The following is a 17,567-nucleotide window of genomic DNA, read 5'->3' as shown; positions in this document are numbered from 1 at the left end:
ACTGAATATATTACTGAAGGTTTTATAATTGTTATCAATACAGGAAAAAATTGAAAAGTGGTTTATACTACAATTAATTGAAAGTTTACTACCTAAAGGCTTACTGGTCAACGCTTACAGTTTGTTTTCTAAAGAAGTTTCCTGACGAAGCCGGGTCCCGGCGACCTCTCTCACACGCTAAACATCTCACATAAAAGTCTACCACATTAAAATCCCCGATCCGTCAGGGATCTTCTTTAGAAAAACAAACTATAGTATTTTACCTAAAGAATTAAAGAACAGCTTGGGGTCTACAAAATTCTCGGACTCTAATCAGCTGAACCTGTGGCTGATTGATATACGTAAAACTATTTGTAGACACAATAGTTTTTTATTTTTAAATTTTTATAAGTTCCTTTCAATTCTTAGATTTTAGTGAAATTAAAAGAATTGGTCTTAACAATCAGGTGTAGTGAAACAGCCTCAAGTTTTTCCCCAGCAGAAAATTGTTAAACCTCATGCACTGTTACGCCTTTATTTTCGATCTTAGCGATGTGCGAAATGTTTATTATAAAGATATAATAAGCATCCAAAACATTTAAATTTTTTTCTATACTTTTTAAGTATTTAAAAGGTGAATTGTAAAAGATTTTGAAAGTGTTTCCTGAATCTATTATATAAAAATGAAACTGTTCGTGTGTAACAGCATCACTCACAAACGGCTGGACGGATTCGCCTAATTTTTTTTTAATTTGTTCGTCTTGATCTGTAGAAGGTTATAGGATACTTTTTATCCCTTTCCCGATTCAGGATTCCGCCCCACTGGTTACAGAAATACCCGTAAGAAATGCATTGCAGCAAACATATGTTATTAAGTGAAAGAGTCTTTTCAAATTTTTAATCAGCTGTTCTTTGTAAACATATATAATGCGACAAAAAATATATTTATATATAATTTAATTACTACACTTATAGTTTTAAAGCATAGAGTAAGCTTAAGAGAAACGACAAATTTTGTTTAAACTGTTTCTGCAATCACTGTTAAACATAGACTTTACTATCCAGATAATACAATTCAAATTTGACGTAAAAATTCACCTTTAACTGCAATATTTATTTAATATAAACCATGCTCATGCTTGATCAGAAGAGCAATGCAGATATCATAATTACTATCTTACGTTGGCTACAAATATAAAGAATGTTATAAAATCAACCTTAGTTGTTTTTTTTGACAGAAGTATCAGGAATGTGGTACATACCTTCATAATGCGCCCAAGAAGCTCACGAAGGAACGACTATCAATTATCTCAGCAATGTTTAGAATGTGATAGAAAATGAATAAGTGAATATAGTGTACTGTTTTCAACGGGAAATTGCGTGCGAAGCCGCGGGAAACTTATTGAAATGCGCAGCGAAGCGCGCCGGGTCCGCTAGTAACTTATAAAAAACTCAAAGATATCTATATGTATACTAGTTATATCTTTCGAATGAGAATTGTTCATAATTCCACGAGACTAGGGTCATAAAAGTGCACGAGGTTTAACATTGTTCTTGCGGCATTACAAACAAGATGGCCGCTAGTACAGCTGGTTCAATCCTGAGCCTTTATCAAGGCTTACGTTTTAACTTTCTACGTGTGAACGCATGTGAGAAGGTATTCCTTTATGGGATTACAACCTCTTACTGTATGGAATCAGTGAAAACATATCCAGTAAAACTCAGCAGTGAAAGTGAAAGTAGCGGTGGAATTTATTTACCAGTAATAATACACTGTGATGTAGCATCCTTTCTGACACGAACTACTTACTGCTCGGTTATGAACTGTGAAAAGCAAGGACGTAGCAAGCGAAGGGGCCAAGGGGTCCGGACCCCCCCAAATTTTAAAACGAACTTTATTAGTAAACGATTATTATTATTATTTAAATAATTCAGTATTACTGACATATACTGCTGAAAGATCGTTCTCAACCAATAACGGGTCAAGGAACAAAATGAGGTCTTACCCTCTGTCTACTACGGATAAATATCACTTGCCTGGACCCTCCCCAACATTGTTTTCCTGGCTACGTTCTTGGTGAAAAGTGATAAAAAGTGAAATAATTTGCATCCAGACAATACATAACTGCCAGTTTATATTCAAATTACAAATTGAGATCTTAATTGGTAATGAAGATTTTTGTTTTCCCAATTTTGAAAGGTAACTCAATGTTGATCAGAACTCTTTAGTGGCTGAGTGTTATCGAAGCGTTATCACTCGTTGGGTTGGACATATTTAATTTATTCTATTTATTAGTCGGTCTGTCTGGACGATATCTCGAAATCGAACTGCCCTATAGACTTGAAAGTTTTCGGGAAGCTTCATTTATATAGAAACAATAGTAAGTTCTATTATGGTGCATGTCACTCCATGGAATTTGCGAATATTATTGCAAGAGCCTTATGGGTTACCATGTGAGGTATCTTTTTTGTCTGAGGGATATGTTGTTGCATTATTGTTCGTCTGTATATATTTCAGCAGGACGTCTTGGGAGAATCATATGAGCTACAGACATGAAAGTTTGCATGTAATCTGTACGAAGCTTGCTACGCATCACGAGGAGTGGCGTGTACTTGTTATAAATGGCTTCAGTATTCCAGTAACTTTTTGTGTTATTATTATTATCTTCGCTTTTTGGGCTACAAATAAATAACACCTTATTTAAATGCAACTCTTTATTTTATTAATATGGACTAAAACAATAGTTATGGTTCAACTATTGCAGGTGTATAGTTGAGGTACTTTATTTGTTTTTGTAAGTAAATATTGAGATCAGACAGCACATTACGGCTATTTCACTCCAACAAGAATAAGTAATATGTACTTTTTCAGTAAAATTATGTTTTCTGTACTTCTTCTTCACCTCTGGTGTTAATTCTCTGTACATTTCTTAGAGTTTAACAAATAAGAACATCAAAAATAAAAGAACTTAAAGAACATCTTGTCAGAGACGCGTTAAAGAAAACATATGGTTTTATCACAAGAAATCTTAACAAAACAACATTTCATACTTTAGCGAAGTAACCTTGAAAAAGTGTTTCATCGGCATAGACGAAAAGAAGCAGCGACAAAACAAAATGTTTTGTAAACGCCTGCTATGTCTTGTTTCTTTAGTAAGAACGTTTCTTCATCAGTATTAAGATAAAGTGAAAGCGAGATTATGTATGTAAATCCTGTATGTTAGGCTTATCTTATGTTTGAGAAACTAAAAGGCGTTGAACTACTCGTAATAATGAAATAATAAATTTTTACGTATGGCTTACCTCGAAGAGTCCTTCCTTTTTAATTTACTCCTCTTACTAAAATCAATATAAGGAAACACAATTAATTTGTTACCATTAGGGTAGGAGTACGCCACACCACATGTCGTAACAGGCCTCGCTGATGTTGCATGCAACATTTCAAATCTCTAGCTGGTTGACACAAAATGATTCATCATAGAATGAATTCTTTTAGAAATGAAGTTTTGTGCAAAATTTAAAGTATACATATGAAATATATCTCGACACATATGTTTTGCTACGTATGTTTTGTTCATCCAATTGGTTTTCATATAATTGTTTAAATAATAAAAGTCTAAACACCAAGTCGCTATAAAAATTACATTTTATGTATTGGGATAGTTAGGCTATATGTATTAATACGTCACATGATTGAATATCTTATGGGTATATTGGGTTTGTCGAATATAAGAAATAAAGTATTAATATTAAAGTAAGTACAGTATTATATTTCTTGTTGGATTGATAGTGCGACACAACAAATGACAGATTAAAATTTTAATTGTAACTCTTTAAATATTATATTGTAGTAAAATTGAAACTATGATTTTACCTAATAAATAAATGTTCTGTTAAGTACTCTAACCTCTTCTTATATTTTTATGGGGTTCAATTTTACGTTTATTTTTTTCGAGTGTTACCATACTGAGACAAAATATATTTCTCATAAAAAATAAAATAAATATCTACATTTCTGCTAAAACATACTCGGACAAACTTTATTTGTGATGAAAAATAATAGGAAAAACTATATTTCTGACAAACAATACTTGGATAAACTATATTTCGGATGAACAAAACTCGGATAAATTATATTTGGTATGAAAAATATTCTGGCAAACTATATTGCTTATAAACAATACTTGGATAAATTATATTTCGGATGGACAATACTATGTCAGACTAAATTTACGATAAACAATACTTGAATAAACTAACTTACATTTCGGATAATTAATACTTGGAAAACTATATTTCAAATTAACAATACTTGGATAAAATATATTTCGGATGAACAAAACTCGGATAAATTATATTTGGTATGAACAATATTCTGGCAAACTATATTTCTTATAAACAATACTTGGATAAATTATATTTCGGATGAACAATAATACAAAAGATTATATTTCCGATTAACAATACCGGTAAACTATATTTCTGAGGGTCAACTCAGGTGGAGTATATTTCGTATGAACAATACTATGCCAAACTATATTTCTGAAAAATAATACTTAAATAAACTATACTTTGGATGAAAGATACTTGGATAAACTGTATTTGTGATAAACAATACTGGGATAAACTATATTTCGGAAGGAAATACTCGAATGAATTATACTTCGGATGAAAAATACTCGGATAAACTATATTTTGGATGAAAAATACTGGGATAAACTATATATCGGATGAACAATACTAGGATAAACCGTATTTTGCAGAACGATATGGTGATGAGCATTGTACCTGTGGTGAAGTAGGTATCGACCAATCACACTGAACCCACCCCAGTAAAAGTGTCCCCCCTATCGTCTGTTCATCGTAGCAATGATACTGTGTGTGACTGTACCCGCCACTCCACACCGTACCCCGACTGGTACCCACCGTCACGGCACCACTGTCGTGATGGATGGCCCAGACTTGATTGCAGTTCCTGTTCTGGATTGTTCAGTCAACTTGTGCCATAACAGTTTCTCACGCAACTCCGGGAATTGTCAATGTCCAAAGTTCTCCAATAGTTACGCTGTAGCCATTTATCTATCTTTGCAAAATCATCCAATTTGAAAATAAAAGCTTTGAAATTTACGTATTCGAGAAGTAGAGCATCACGTATGCACCATGATTATCATATATCTGCCTTGTTTTGTCGTTTTACTTTATATTAATTTTCACTATATCTACGATCGTGTAAATTTTAAAATGTTTTCATCGATCACTAACTGGGAGTCCTATGAACACAGTCTGCAATGGGTCCCCATATTGTTCTTGGACATAATTATCTAGTGTCTTATTACTTTAAAATATTATTATTTTACTTTATAGTTTAAATATATATAAAATATTTTTTATGTGGAACCTCTCCAGTACATAGTAAAGTACTTATTTGTTTTAAAATTACATTAAACATTAAAGAATACGTATTTGTTTTAATTTTAGGGATTGTATTAAAAAGTTAACTGAGTTTTTAAAATGTAGGAAATGTTGGTGAATTTTTCTATTAAGGACTGTTGTATCGGTATCACGTGCAAATTGCATCTAATCATAACTAATAATTCACATATCGCTGAGCAATGCTCTAATAAAACTGCACATAGTTTATATACACTTTTATTTCCAGCAAGTATATAATGGTGGATTGAATTTTAGCATCTGTCTCCGACTGTCTCGCCATACAATAATAATATCGGCAGTATGTTTTGATTTGCAAAAATATATATACATTTTACTGTAGTTTTTATCATAAAATTTAAGGGAATACCATGTCGTATTTCTTTTATTTGACGATTTATACTATAGTTTGTAGTGCGTTATTGACAGGGTTTGAAGTGAGATCTTATTATTTAAGTGCCCAAAGGAAAGAAGAGTTTCACAGCTTCTTCGTCTTCATACGGACAGTAGTCAGTGAAGTGGATGAGATACTCCAACTCCCTTGGGGAATATTTCCTGCTAAAGTATCTGGACCTGTGTTTGGGACTGGGGGGCTTGGATCTCCACATCAGAGGCTTGCCGTGGCGCACGAAGGGTTTGTCGAGGGCACGCTTCATGCTCTTGGAGAGGTTGTCCAAGAGTGCGACCTGTCTTCTAGCTTGGTGGGCCTTCTCCAGTGCTATGGCGTTCTTGGTTTGGACAGCAGCTTCGGCCTCCTTCACTATGTCACAAGGCAGCGAGTCCAGCTTGATCATCAGGTCTTCGTAGAGAAGTTTGAGTGCCTGGAGGGTCTCGATGGTTGTCATATCCGTATCCCCACTTGCGATACACTCTTCGTACGCGTGCTCTACGAACACGTGGGTCAAAATCGTTGTTTCCGAAGACACCAGGTATTTGATTTCCGTGTTCAACAAGTCTTTCGCAACCCCCTCCAACATCTCCGCTCGCTCTTCTTCCTGCTTGATGTGTTTTTCTGCATTCTCCAATTGGTCCTCTATCGTCTTGATCTCGGCGTCATAGTACTCCTTGACCGCCTGTAGCCCTTGCAGCATGGTGTCTTTTGGCTTTCTTATACTCTCGATTATCAAAAGAGAGCTCAGATGCTGCAGTTCCATTTCTCTGAAGACCAGCCTCACCTGCCAGGGATCGGTGAAGTACAGCTCTGGAGGGCGCTCTTCTGCAGCAATATCCTCTTGGAAAATATCTATCAGCTCGTTCAAAGACTGCACGGAGCCCTCCGTGTCCAGTTTGTACCTATCGAACATGTCGTTGATACTGGTGATCTCTTTGCCGTTTTTGTCCCGCAGGGGGTGTTCTTCCTGCCAGGACAGGGGACTGATCTGGTGCAAGAATATCTGGCAAAGCTTGCAATTCCTCCACTTCTCCTCGAGAACGTAGAGATTGCACCGGATCTGGCTTAGCTCCTTCATCAGCTGCTTCAGTTCCGCTCTCATGTCGCTAGTTTCCGCTGCCATATCATCGGCCGTACGCCTGACCAACAACCACTCCTCGTGGTCTTGAGCCTCAAACTCCTTAAAGGACGCGTAGTAGTTTTTGAACAATTCCGTTAACTCTGTAATGCTTCTCTTCTCATTTCGATGCTGCTCATCGATTAAATATACTTCATCCTGTAAAAATCCGGTCCTCAAGTTCGTCAAAAGGGTTTCTCTTACTTCTTGTATGTAGTTTCTGACTGAGAATTTCTCTTTAATAGGTCTTCCCTTTATGACCGCAAAATATTGATCGTCAACTATTCGGCTATCGGAGGGAAAATGAAATTTTCCTCTCGGTGGAACGTAAACTCGCTCAGCAAGATTTTCCATCAGTCTCATTCTCCTAGACGGCTTTTCCATCGCACTCAGACCCCTCTCTTTCTCCTTTAGATTATCTTTTTCGACTTGCCTAAGCACCTTATGTGGTACTCCGACTGGTGGAATCGGCGGGAAAGAGTACGCCTTCTTCTTCTTCTCCAGCTCATTTACGACTTGAGGATTGACCTTTCTTCCACTCGTAAAGTAGTACACGGACTGGGGCTGACGACTCCTATGAAATACTTTGTCAATAATCTTCGGCGCGTTTACAGTGGGCTTTACAATTTTGAAATTCTGTTCCTTCTTTAGTTTCTTCATGAGCGTCGGTCTGTCCATGGCGGAAAGGGATTCAAAGGATGATCTCGGTCGGTCTTGCACCATCTGAAATATAATGCTTATAGTTAGAATCATCGTATAATTTACAGTATAACTATAGTTTCAGAAAATAACTGGATGTACTCATTTGCATAGTATTGTAAAACATGATAATCCCCATGGTTCAGTGGCGTAGCAAAGGGGGGGGGTCCAGGGGGTCCGGACCCCCCCGAAATATTAAGACATATTAAAAAATAAAGCATGGAGCAGGAGAAAAAAGGACAGTTATCATTATTCTTGTCTACAAACATTAAATTGATTGATTTAATTGATTAAAGCGACCGTTTTAAAAATATAATTAACCTTTTGTTTAAATCATTAAGTATCAAACGATTCTTTTGGGCTCGGCCTTTCGGATAGTGTAGTGTAATCACGGTATTTCTATAGGGCGCGGTCACGTGACGTCGCAAAGTAACCTGAACCGTAACACGGCGAACAGTTTAAATTAGCGACTACTTCGTTCAAATTCGTCTTGAGGACGTAAAATGATTGCTTAGAATTAAGTTACACCGTTGATTTTAGGTGTCATTAAACTGTAGACGTATATAATTATCGAAAAAAATATAAAAAATCACTTTCGGTCGGAAAATACACTTGAAAAACTCTACTGATTAGAACTTCAACTAATTTGGACTTCAGTGATTGAGGTAAACGTGGTATTTTTGATTGAGTTAGGACGACGATTTTTGTTATCATTAAACTGTACTCGACTAACTGTATAATTATCGAGAAAAAAATCACTTCCGGTCGGTAAATACCGAAGAAAAGCTCTCTACAGATTCAAGTTTTGAAGATTTTGGATTTCACTGGTTGAGTGGTTGAGGTAAAAGTGGTACTTATAATTATGTTAGGACGTTTATTTTAGGTATTAATTCAACGTCAACTAATACATATATAATTATCGAGAAACAAAACAATAAAATCACTTCCGTTCGGAAAATACCGAGGAAAAGCTCTACTGATTCAGATTTTGACATTTTGGATTTCACTGGTTGAGTCGTTGAGATAAAAGTGGTACTTAGAATTATGTTAGGACATTTATTTTAGGTATCAATTTAGGGAAGCGTAATTTATAAGAGCAGAGCATATGAAACAATTGATCTCCGTGATAAGGGAACCCTACAACATTCAAAATTTAAACTAGAAATTATAATAAAGTGCGCCAAAGATGTGGTTGGGTTGAAGGAGGTGCGAAATGCCTCATGTACTAAAAATGAAGGACGTGTGTGAGTTTGAAAATACATATATTGAGAATATCTGATAATTTACTTCATGCATTGCCAGACTTACGGTTTCAGTTATAATTGAACTATTTTTGCTCTGCATCCAAAAAATCGAAAACAGAAAATTTCACTAGTATTATTATTTCTAATCAGAGGCACAAAACACCTTGGCTCTAAGGAGTGTGGTTAGTTTTTGTAAATTCATTAATGGTTTACATGTTTTATAATACCAGCATATGTTTAACGTTTTTAATGTGTTATAAGTAATAACATTTGATAGTTATATTATTCTGGATCATGTGGAACGGCGGTAAGACAATTCAAATAACTTCTAATAATTTTAAGTTTAATATTAAACTTAATATTATATATAATAAATATAATTCATTATTGTACGTTAGAAAAAATTAATATTTTTATTTATTTAGACAAAACGGTACTTAATAAGATAAAATTTAAATAAATATGATAAGTATACAATAATAATATTAAAAGTTTAATAAAATTTCCCCGTTATTAATGAAAGATCATAGAATGATAAAGACTGGTAAATTAAATATGTTCCCTTATTTTGGTGGTACATTTATACTTATTTATTTTTTGAATGGGTACAAATTAATTTTTTTTAATACTAAATTTAATTTGTTTTAGAACACAAATAATATAAAGAAATAGGCATGGTAAATTTTGGCGAGAAAGGTTTCTGAGAGGTTTCAAAATATAAAACACTGGATATACCCGACGATCTCATTTTGTAAAAACCAGCCCATTCTTTTGAATCTTGATATTGTATGTACACATGTGCGTACAACAGCAAGAAATTATAGTTTTAACTACTTTCATACTTGAAACCCCAAATACATATAATTTTTTGACCACCAAAAAATGTTGTTGTAGTAATGTAGAAGAAGGTAAATTAAATTTCTATTTAATCCTACGGAACTAGGTAACTGGTTGATAAATAAAATATTCTAAATGAACTTTCCATCTGTTTTAGTTTGGTACCCAACTGCCTAATTTTAAAGAAAAGAGCAATTAATTTAATGTCATCGGTCCATTAATTTTACGTTCTAATATTGACAACTCACATGTTTAGCTTTAGCTATTCAACAGTTATAAATCTATGTAAACGTATGACAATAAATAAGACTAATTTGACAAAATACCGCTATATTTAATTTCCACGAGAGAAGAACATATTTCATCTACGTAACTTAAATATTAGCTAGGTTAATTTATAATAACAAATGCACTTATATCAGGGAATAGGTAAAACATCATGCGATTCATACAATTTATTCAGTATTATTTTCATTTACACCCTAATAAGTAATTATAATAAAGAGAAAAGTAATTTTTTAATGAATCGGGTTGTTAAATAAGGGTGTGTTTCTTTTTGAACATAAAATAAAATATTCACCGTTGAATATCTTTTGTGAAAAGTTACTTCATCTTTAACTAGCCATTACAAACAGAGTCTGATTTGAACCTATGACCCATAATATATTTAAGCTGTTTCATGTTTACCAAAAATTGAGAACTCAACATCAGATCGAGGCAGACTCATTCCAGACTTCAATATTTACATTAAACTATGAAAAGTTGCTGATTCTTTCTATTAGCATTTTTATTGAAATTGGAACAAATAAAGAAATTGGTTAAAAAGTCGATAAATTTGTTTAACAATCTTCCCCTTACAGATTACGCGCTATAGCCTACATCTGTAGTAAAACTTTAATTGTTATTACAATCTAACTTTTTATGTTTTGTCCTACATTATAAACGCAATAAAATCATAATAAATCATCAAATTAAAACATAAATAAACACTTGAAAACACTGCAAAAACGAGGCGTTACGTGAAACATTAACTTTTCCTGTAATTTTCTGGCGTTTGCCATCGTTATATGTTACAAAGTAGAACCACGCTTCGAGGACTGGAATACATCCTCTTCTTCAGAAGTATAAAATTCTTAAGTTATAAATCGAATTTAAGAGATGCTCCAGCCAAAGTCAAAGTTTGCAGTAGAACACAATTAGTACAAACAACGCCACTGCAGGAGGCATACCGTACTTATCAGATCAAGTGAGAGACTGATTTATATAGAGATGGAAATTGTTGTTTAACGCCAACGCGTTGCAGCGTTATTCTGCCAACCGACAACAGGTTGCGGCAACGTGTTATTTCAGCAACTGTTGCCGACTGACCATTGCGGTACAGTCGTTCGTCTGTCAATTGCACAACGATCATGAAACAACGTTTTTTCCGTGGTTATTACTTATTAAATAGAACATTTTCGAAGTAAAACAATTACTAAAACACGGCATTTCTTACTACAATAATGTATTTGTACTTTATCATTAAATCTGCTTAACCTCTTTTGAGATTTGAAGTGTACTGTATAAGTGTATTTGTTCGCAATACTTAAAATGAAATAAGTGCTTAGGTGCGTAGTTTATTAATCTTATATATACGTGGGTCATTTCAAACATTATTATAATATGGGTAATTTAAAACTGATATAATATGGGTATTTGTGTATATATATACTACAAATATGTCACCCATATTATATCAGTTTTAAATTACCCATATTACAATAAGGAAAATTATCCATATTATAATAATGTTTAAAATGACCCACGTATATTAAAAATAATGTTTATTAAAAATGAATATAAATTGAAAACAACCGTAAATAAAGGTGAACAACTTACATTTGTAGTTTTTTAAGAATATTGTTTACAACCAAACCCTTGTTCCCCCCAACCAACAAGAGTAAAAATGTTATTGAATACCCTCACTTGTTACAAAATTCACTTTCGCTCTATTTATCCAAAATTAATTTATGAGTCCACATTTGTATATTGTATATTATGTATCAAATTATTGCCCTTCATGTGTACGATATCCGAACACTTTAAATTGCCGTATTTTTCTTCAAACATTTAGAAAATAAACTTCTTATTTTTAATTATTTAGAAAATCAAATGACATTTCTTGAATTTGCTCAATATCCAGTTGATTAACAGAAATATAGATGAGATATATTAACAAGTGTAATAAATGATTCAACTTACTTTCGACACACCATGAGAACGGTGACAACGTGTTGTTGTTAACTAGCGACCCTGGCGGTAGCCAATGGAACTGTCGCCTTGGCAACTAAGGAGTGCCAACTGTTTAGTCGATATTGACACGTTCTGTCATGGAGGCGATATAATGATGTTTATCTGATTAAACCTGACACACGATTCCGGATGTACACCAGGGGATAAGCGAGGTAATGCTAAAGTTGGTAACCGGATAGGAAAACAATTTGTCAACACATGCTATAACAATTCTCATGGTTTCTGTACCAAATTGAATTAGATCTTGAAACTGTTATACTTCTGAATGAAGAATAATTACATTTTACTAAAATAAAAATAAATTATTATAAATATTAGTTTAGAAATAAGAGAAGAAACACACACTTTGCATACGGAAGTTTCTTAACGAATGGCACCGAATAATTGTGAATATTAATCAAATAAAGTAAATACCTATGCCTTATTTTACCAGGCGAAGTTAGAGCTAAGAAGCCCTCTCTAACACTTAACCTGGGGACCAACGGCTTAAAGGTGACTTCCGAACTACCACCAATGGCCGGGCAGGTGGGCTGCTTGCAAGGACAGGCTCGCTTAAGCGGTCAACCATCCAAGCAGCAGCAGCCACGCTCGACGTTGTTTGGTCTTGCGATAACTGTTGTACCCGCTACACTAAGCCATTGGTAATAATAATAAGAGAACTAATGGTGTTTTACTCTAGATGACAGTTAATAATGGATTGTTAGGGGTTTCTATTGTTTGTTTGATATTTTAAGGAGAGAAATTAATAATTAACGCAGTGAAAATCAAATATGACCACAGTTTTTGACGCATACATACTGTTCTTGAATGAGCCGTGCACTGAGAGCATAGTAGCCCAGTGACGAGGGAATTGAGAGCAATGCGGATTAATACGGAGTTGGAACCACTTGGGCATTGACTTCATAGTTGACAGTACGTGCTCCGAAACGCGAACATCTCTCTCACAATTACCTGAAACACTTTTATGTCCATTCTTGAAAAGCGATGTTTCTAGTGGTAGCTGAGATGTTCGACTAAAAGATTCATGATTAGCATTTTCTACTGCCTTCTACTAATTCATCTATTCCAGACTCTCCACAGCCGTCCTCGCTTATTTATTTAATTTCAAAGAATCCTATTACCCAAAGGGATACTTTCTTGAAAAACACTTTATAAATAAAAATATATTTTTTAACATATACATGTTTCCTACATGTTTTTATTTGGACATACCATGTATTTTCAGAATAATGAGAATAGACAGCCCAAGCATAGATTGTACATAGAGTGAAATTTGTCTTGTCACTAGCTACTTAAAATGGATGCATCAGCTATTGTCATTAGCTAGCTAAGTGGTGTTTATCAGCTATTGTCACCAGCTAGCTAAGAGGTTTATATCAGCTATTGTCACCAGCTAGCTAAGAGGTTTATATCAGTTGTTGTCACTAGCTAGCTAAGACGTGTGTATCAGCCATTGTCACTAACTATCTAAGATGCGTGTTTTCAGTTATTATCACTAGCCAGATACCATGTTTGTATCAGATGTGTATCAGCTACTACCAGTAGATAGCTAAGATGTGTGTATCAGATATTGTCACTAGCTGGCTAAGATGTGTGTGTCAGGTATATTTACTAGCAAGCGAAGATGTGTATCAGCTACTACCAGTAGATAGCTAAGATGTGTGTATCAGATATTGTCACTAGCTGGCTAAGATGTGTGTGTCAGGTATATTTACTAGCAAGCGAAGATGTGTATCAGCTACTACCAGTAGATAGCTAAGATGTGTGTATCAGATATTGTCACTAGCTGGCTAAGATGTGTGTGTCAGGTATATTTACTAGCAAGCGAAGATGTGTATCAGCTACTACCAGTAGATAGCTAAGATGTGTGTATCAGTTATTGTCACTAGCTGGCTAAGATGTGTGTGTCAGGTATATTTACTAGCAAAGCGAAGATGTGTAATCAGCTACTACCAGTAGATAGCTAAGATGTGTGTATAGATTATTGTCACTAGCTGGCTAAGATGTGTGTGTCAGGTATTATTTACTAGCAAGCGAAGATGTTGTATCAGCTACTACCAGTAGATAGCTAAGATGTGTGTATCAGATATTGTCACTAGCTGGCTAAGAAGTGTGTGTCAGGTATATTTTACTAGCAAGCGAAGATGTGTATCAGCTACTACCAGTAGATAGCTAACAGATTGTGTGTATCAGATATTGTCACTAGCTGGGCTAAGATGTGTGTGTCAGGTATATTTACTAGAAGCGAAGATGTGTATCAAGCTTACTACCAGTAGATAGCTAAGATGTGTGTATCAGTTATTGTCCACTAGCTGGCTAAGATGTGTGGTTGTCAGGTATATTTACTAGCAAGCGAAGATGTGTATCAGCTACTACCAGTAGATAGCTAAGATGTGTGTATCAGATATTGTCACTAGCTGGCTAAGATGTGTGTGTCAGGGTATATTTACTAGCAAGACGAAGTTGTGTATCAGCTACTACCAGTAGATAGCTAAGCATGTGTGTATCAGATATATTGTCACTAGCTGGCTAAGAAAGTCGTGTGTCAGCGTATATTTTACTTTTAAGGGATAAAGCGGGAAGATGTGTATCAGCTACTACCAGTAGATAGCTAAGATGTGTGTATCAGTTATTGTACAGAGCTGGCTAGAGATGTGTGTGTCAGTTATATTTTACTAGCAAGCGAAGATGTGTATCAGCTACTACCAGTAGATAGCTAAGATGTGTGTATCAGATATTGTCACTAGCTGGCGACTATGATGTTGGTGTGTCAGGTATATTTACTTAGCAAGCGAAGATGTGTATCAGCTACTACCAGTAGATAGCTAAGATGTGTGTATGAGATATTGTCACTAGCTGGCTAAAGTTTGTGTGTGTCAGGTATATTTACTAGCAAGCGAAGATGTGTATCAGCTACTACCAGTAGATAGCTAAGATGTGTGTATCAGATACTGTCACTAGCTGGCTATAGATGTGTGTGTCAGGTATATTTACTTCGCAAAGCGAAAGATGTGTATCAGCTACTACCAGTAGATAGCTAAGATGTGTGTATCTGATATTGTCACTAGCTGGCTAAGATGCTGTGTGTCAGGTATATTTTACTAGCAAGCGAAGATGTGTATCAGCTACTACCAGTAGATAGCTAAGATGTGTGTATCAGATATTGTCACTAGCTGGCTAAGATGTGTGTGTCAGGGTATATATTTTACTAGCAAAGCGAAAGATGTGTATCAGCTACCTACAGTAGATAGCTAAGATGTGTGTATCAGATATTGTCACTAGCTGGCTAAGATGTGTGTGTCAGGTATATTTACTAGCAAGCGAAAGATGTGTATCAGCTACTACCAGTAGATAGCTAAGATGTGTGTATCAGTTTATTGTCACTAGCTGGCTAAGATGTGTGTGTCAGGTATATTTACTAAGGCAAGCGAAGATGTGTATCAGCTACTACCAGTTGTGAGATAGCTAAAGATGTGTGTATCAGATATTATGTCACTAGCTGGCTAAGATGTGTGTGTCAGGTATATTTACTAGCAAAGCGATGATGTGTATCGAGCTACTACCAGTAGATAGCTAAGATGTGTGTATCAGATATTGTCACTAGCTCGGTCTAAGATGTGTGTGTCAGGTATATTTACTAGCAAGCGAAGATGTGTATCAGCTACTACCGAGTAGATAGCTAAGATGTGGTGTATCAGATATTGTCACTAGCTGGCTAAGATGTGGCGCGTGGTGTGTCAGGTATATTTACTAGCAAGCGAAAGATGTGTATCATGTACATACCAGTAGATAGCTAAGATGTGTTGTATCAGTTATTGTCACTAGCTGGCTAAGATGTGTGTGTGTCAGTATATTTTACTAGCAAGCGAAGATGTGTATCAGCTACTACCAGTAGATAGCTAAGATGTGTGTATCAGATATTGTCAACTAGCTGGACTAAGATGTGTGTGTCAGGTATATTTACTAGCATGAGCGAAGATGTGTATCAGCTACTACCTAGTAGATAGCTAAGATGTGTGTATCAAGATATTGTCACTAGCTGGCTAAGATGTGTGTGTCAGGTATATTTTACTAGCAAGCGAAGATGTGTATCAAGCTACTACACAGTAGATAGCTAAGATGTGTGTATCAGTTATTGTCACTAGCTGGGCTAAGATGTGTGTGTCAGGTATATTTACTAGCAAGCGAAGATGTGTATCAGCTACTACCAGTAGATAGCTAAGAGTGTGTGATATCAGATATTGTCACTAGCTGGACTAAGATGTGTGTGTCAGGTATATTTACTAGCATGCGAAGATGTGTATCAGCTTATACCAGTAGATAGCTAAGATGTGTGTATCAGTTATTGTCACTAGCTGGGCGTTAAGATGTGTTTTGTGTCAGGTATATTTACTAGCAAGCGAAGATGTGTATTCAAGCTACTACCAGTAGATAGCTAAGATGTGTGTATCAGATATTGTTCACTTGAGCTGGCCTAAGATGTGTGTGTCAGGTATATTTACTAGCAAGCGAATCGAAAGATGTGTATTAGCTACTACCAAGTAGATAGCTAAGATGCTGTGTATTCAGTTTATTGTCACTAGCTGGGCTAAGATGTGTGTGTCAGGTATATATTATCTAGCAAGCGAAGATGTGTTATCAGCATACTACCAGTAGATAGCTGAAGATGTGTGTATCAGATATTGTCACTAACTAGCTGGCTAAGGATGTGGTGTGTCAGGTATATTTTACTAGCAAGCGAAGATGTGTATCAGCTACTACCAGTAGAGATAGCTAAGATGTGTGTATCAGATATTGTCACTAGCTGGCTAAGATGTGTGTGTCAGGTATATTTACTAGCAAGCGAAGATGTGTATCAGCTACTACCAGTAGATAGCTAAGATGTGTGTATTCAGATATTGTCAACTAGCTGGCTAAGATGTGTGTGTCAGGTATATTTTACTAGCAAGCGAAGATGTGTATCAGCTACTACCAGTAGATAGCTAAGATGTGTGTATGAGATATTGTCACTAGCTGGCTAAGATGTGTGTGTCAGGTATATTTACTAGCAAGCGAAGATGTGTATCAGCTACACTACCAGTAGATAGCTAAGATGTGTGTATCTCAGATATTGTCAACTAGCTGGCTAAGATGTGTGGGTACAGGTATATTTACTAAGCAAGCGAAGATGTGGTATCAGCTACTAGACCAGTAGATAGCTAAGATGTGTGTATCAGATTATGTCACTAGCTGGCTAAGATGTGTGTCTGTCAGGTCTATTTACTACGCAACAAGCGAAGATGTGTATCCAGCTTCTACCAGTAGATAGCTAAGATGTGTGTATCAGATATTGTCACTAGCTGGCTAAGGATGTGTGTGTCAGGTAATATACTATACTAGCAAGCGAAGATGTGTATCAGCTACTACCAGTAGATAGCTAAAGATGTGTGTATCAGATATTGTCACTAGCTGGCTAAGATGTGTGTGTCAGGTATATTTACTAGCTCAAGCGAAGATGTGTATCAGCTACTACAGTAGATAGCTAAGATGGTGTGTGTATTCAGTTATTGTCACTAGCTGGCTAAGATGTGGTGTGTCA

General features: G+C 35.5%; 1 protein-coding gene across 2 annotated transcripts in view; it reads right to left on the bottom strand.

The window, feature by feature from the left end:
- Window positions 1-5,620: 5,620 nt before the first annotated feature.
- Window positions 5,621-17,567, bottom strand: part of LOC124353661 (cilia- and flagella-associated protein 100-like) — a 49,221-nt gene continuing 37,274 nt past the window's right edge. For both annotated transcript variants that reach the window (XM_046803610.1, XM_046803609.1), the window contains exon 2: window positions 5,621-7,640. In XM_046803610.1, the coding sequence (XP_046659566.1) occupies window positions 5,862-7,640 (1,779 nt within the window). In that variant the 3' untranslated portion in view covers window positions 5,621-5,861. The remainder of the gene's footprint in view (window positions 7,641-17,567) is intronic.

Source organism: Homalodisca vitripennis, chromosome 2, assembly GCF_021130785.1.
Source record: "Homalodisca vitripennis isolate AUS2020 chromosome 2, UT_GWSS_2.1, whole genome shotgun sequence".
NCBI lineage: Eukaryota > Metazoa > Arthropoda > Insecta > Hemiptera > Cicadellidae > Homalodisca > Homalodisca vitripennis.
The sequence above is the reverse complement of the archived record's forward strand: the minus strand, read 5'-3'. Positions and strand labels throughout refer to the sequence as shown.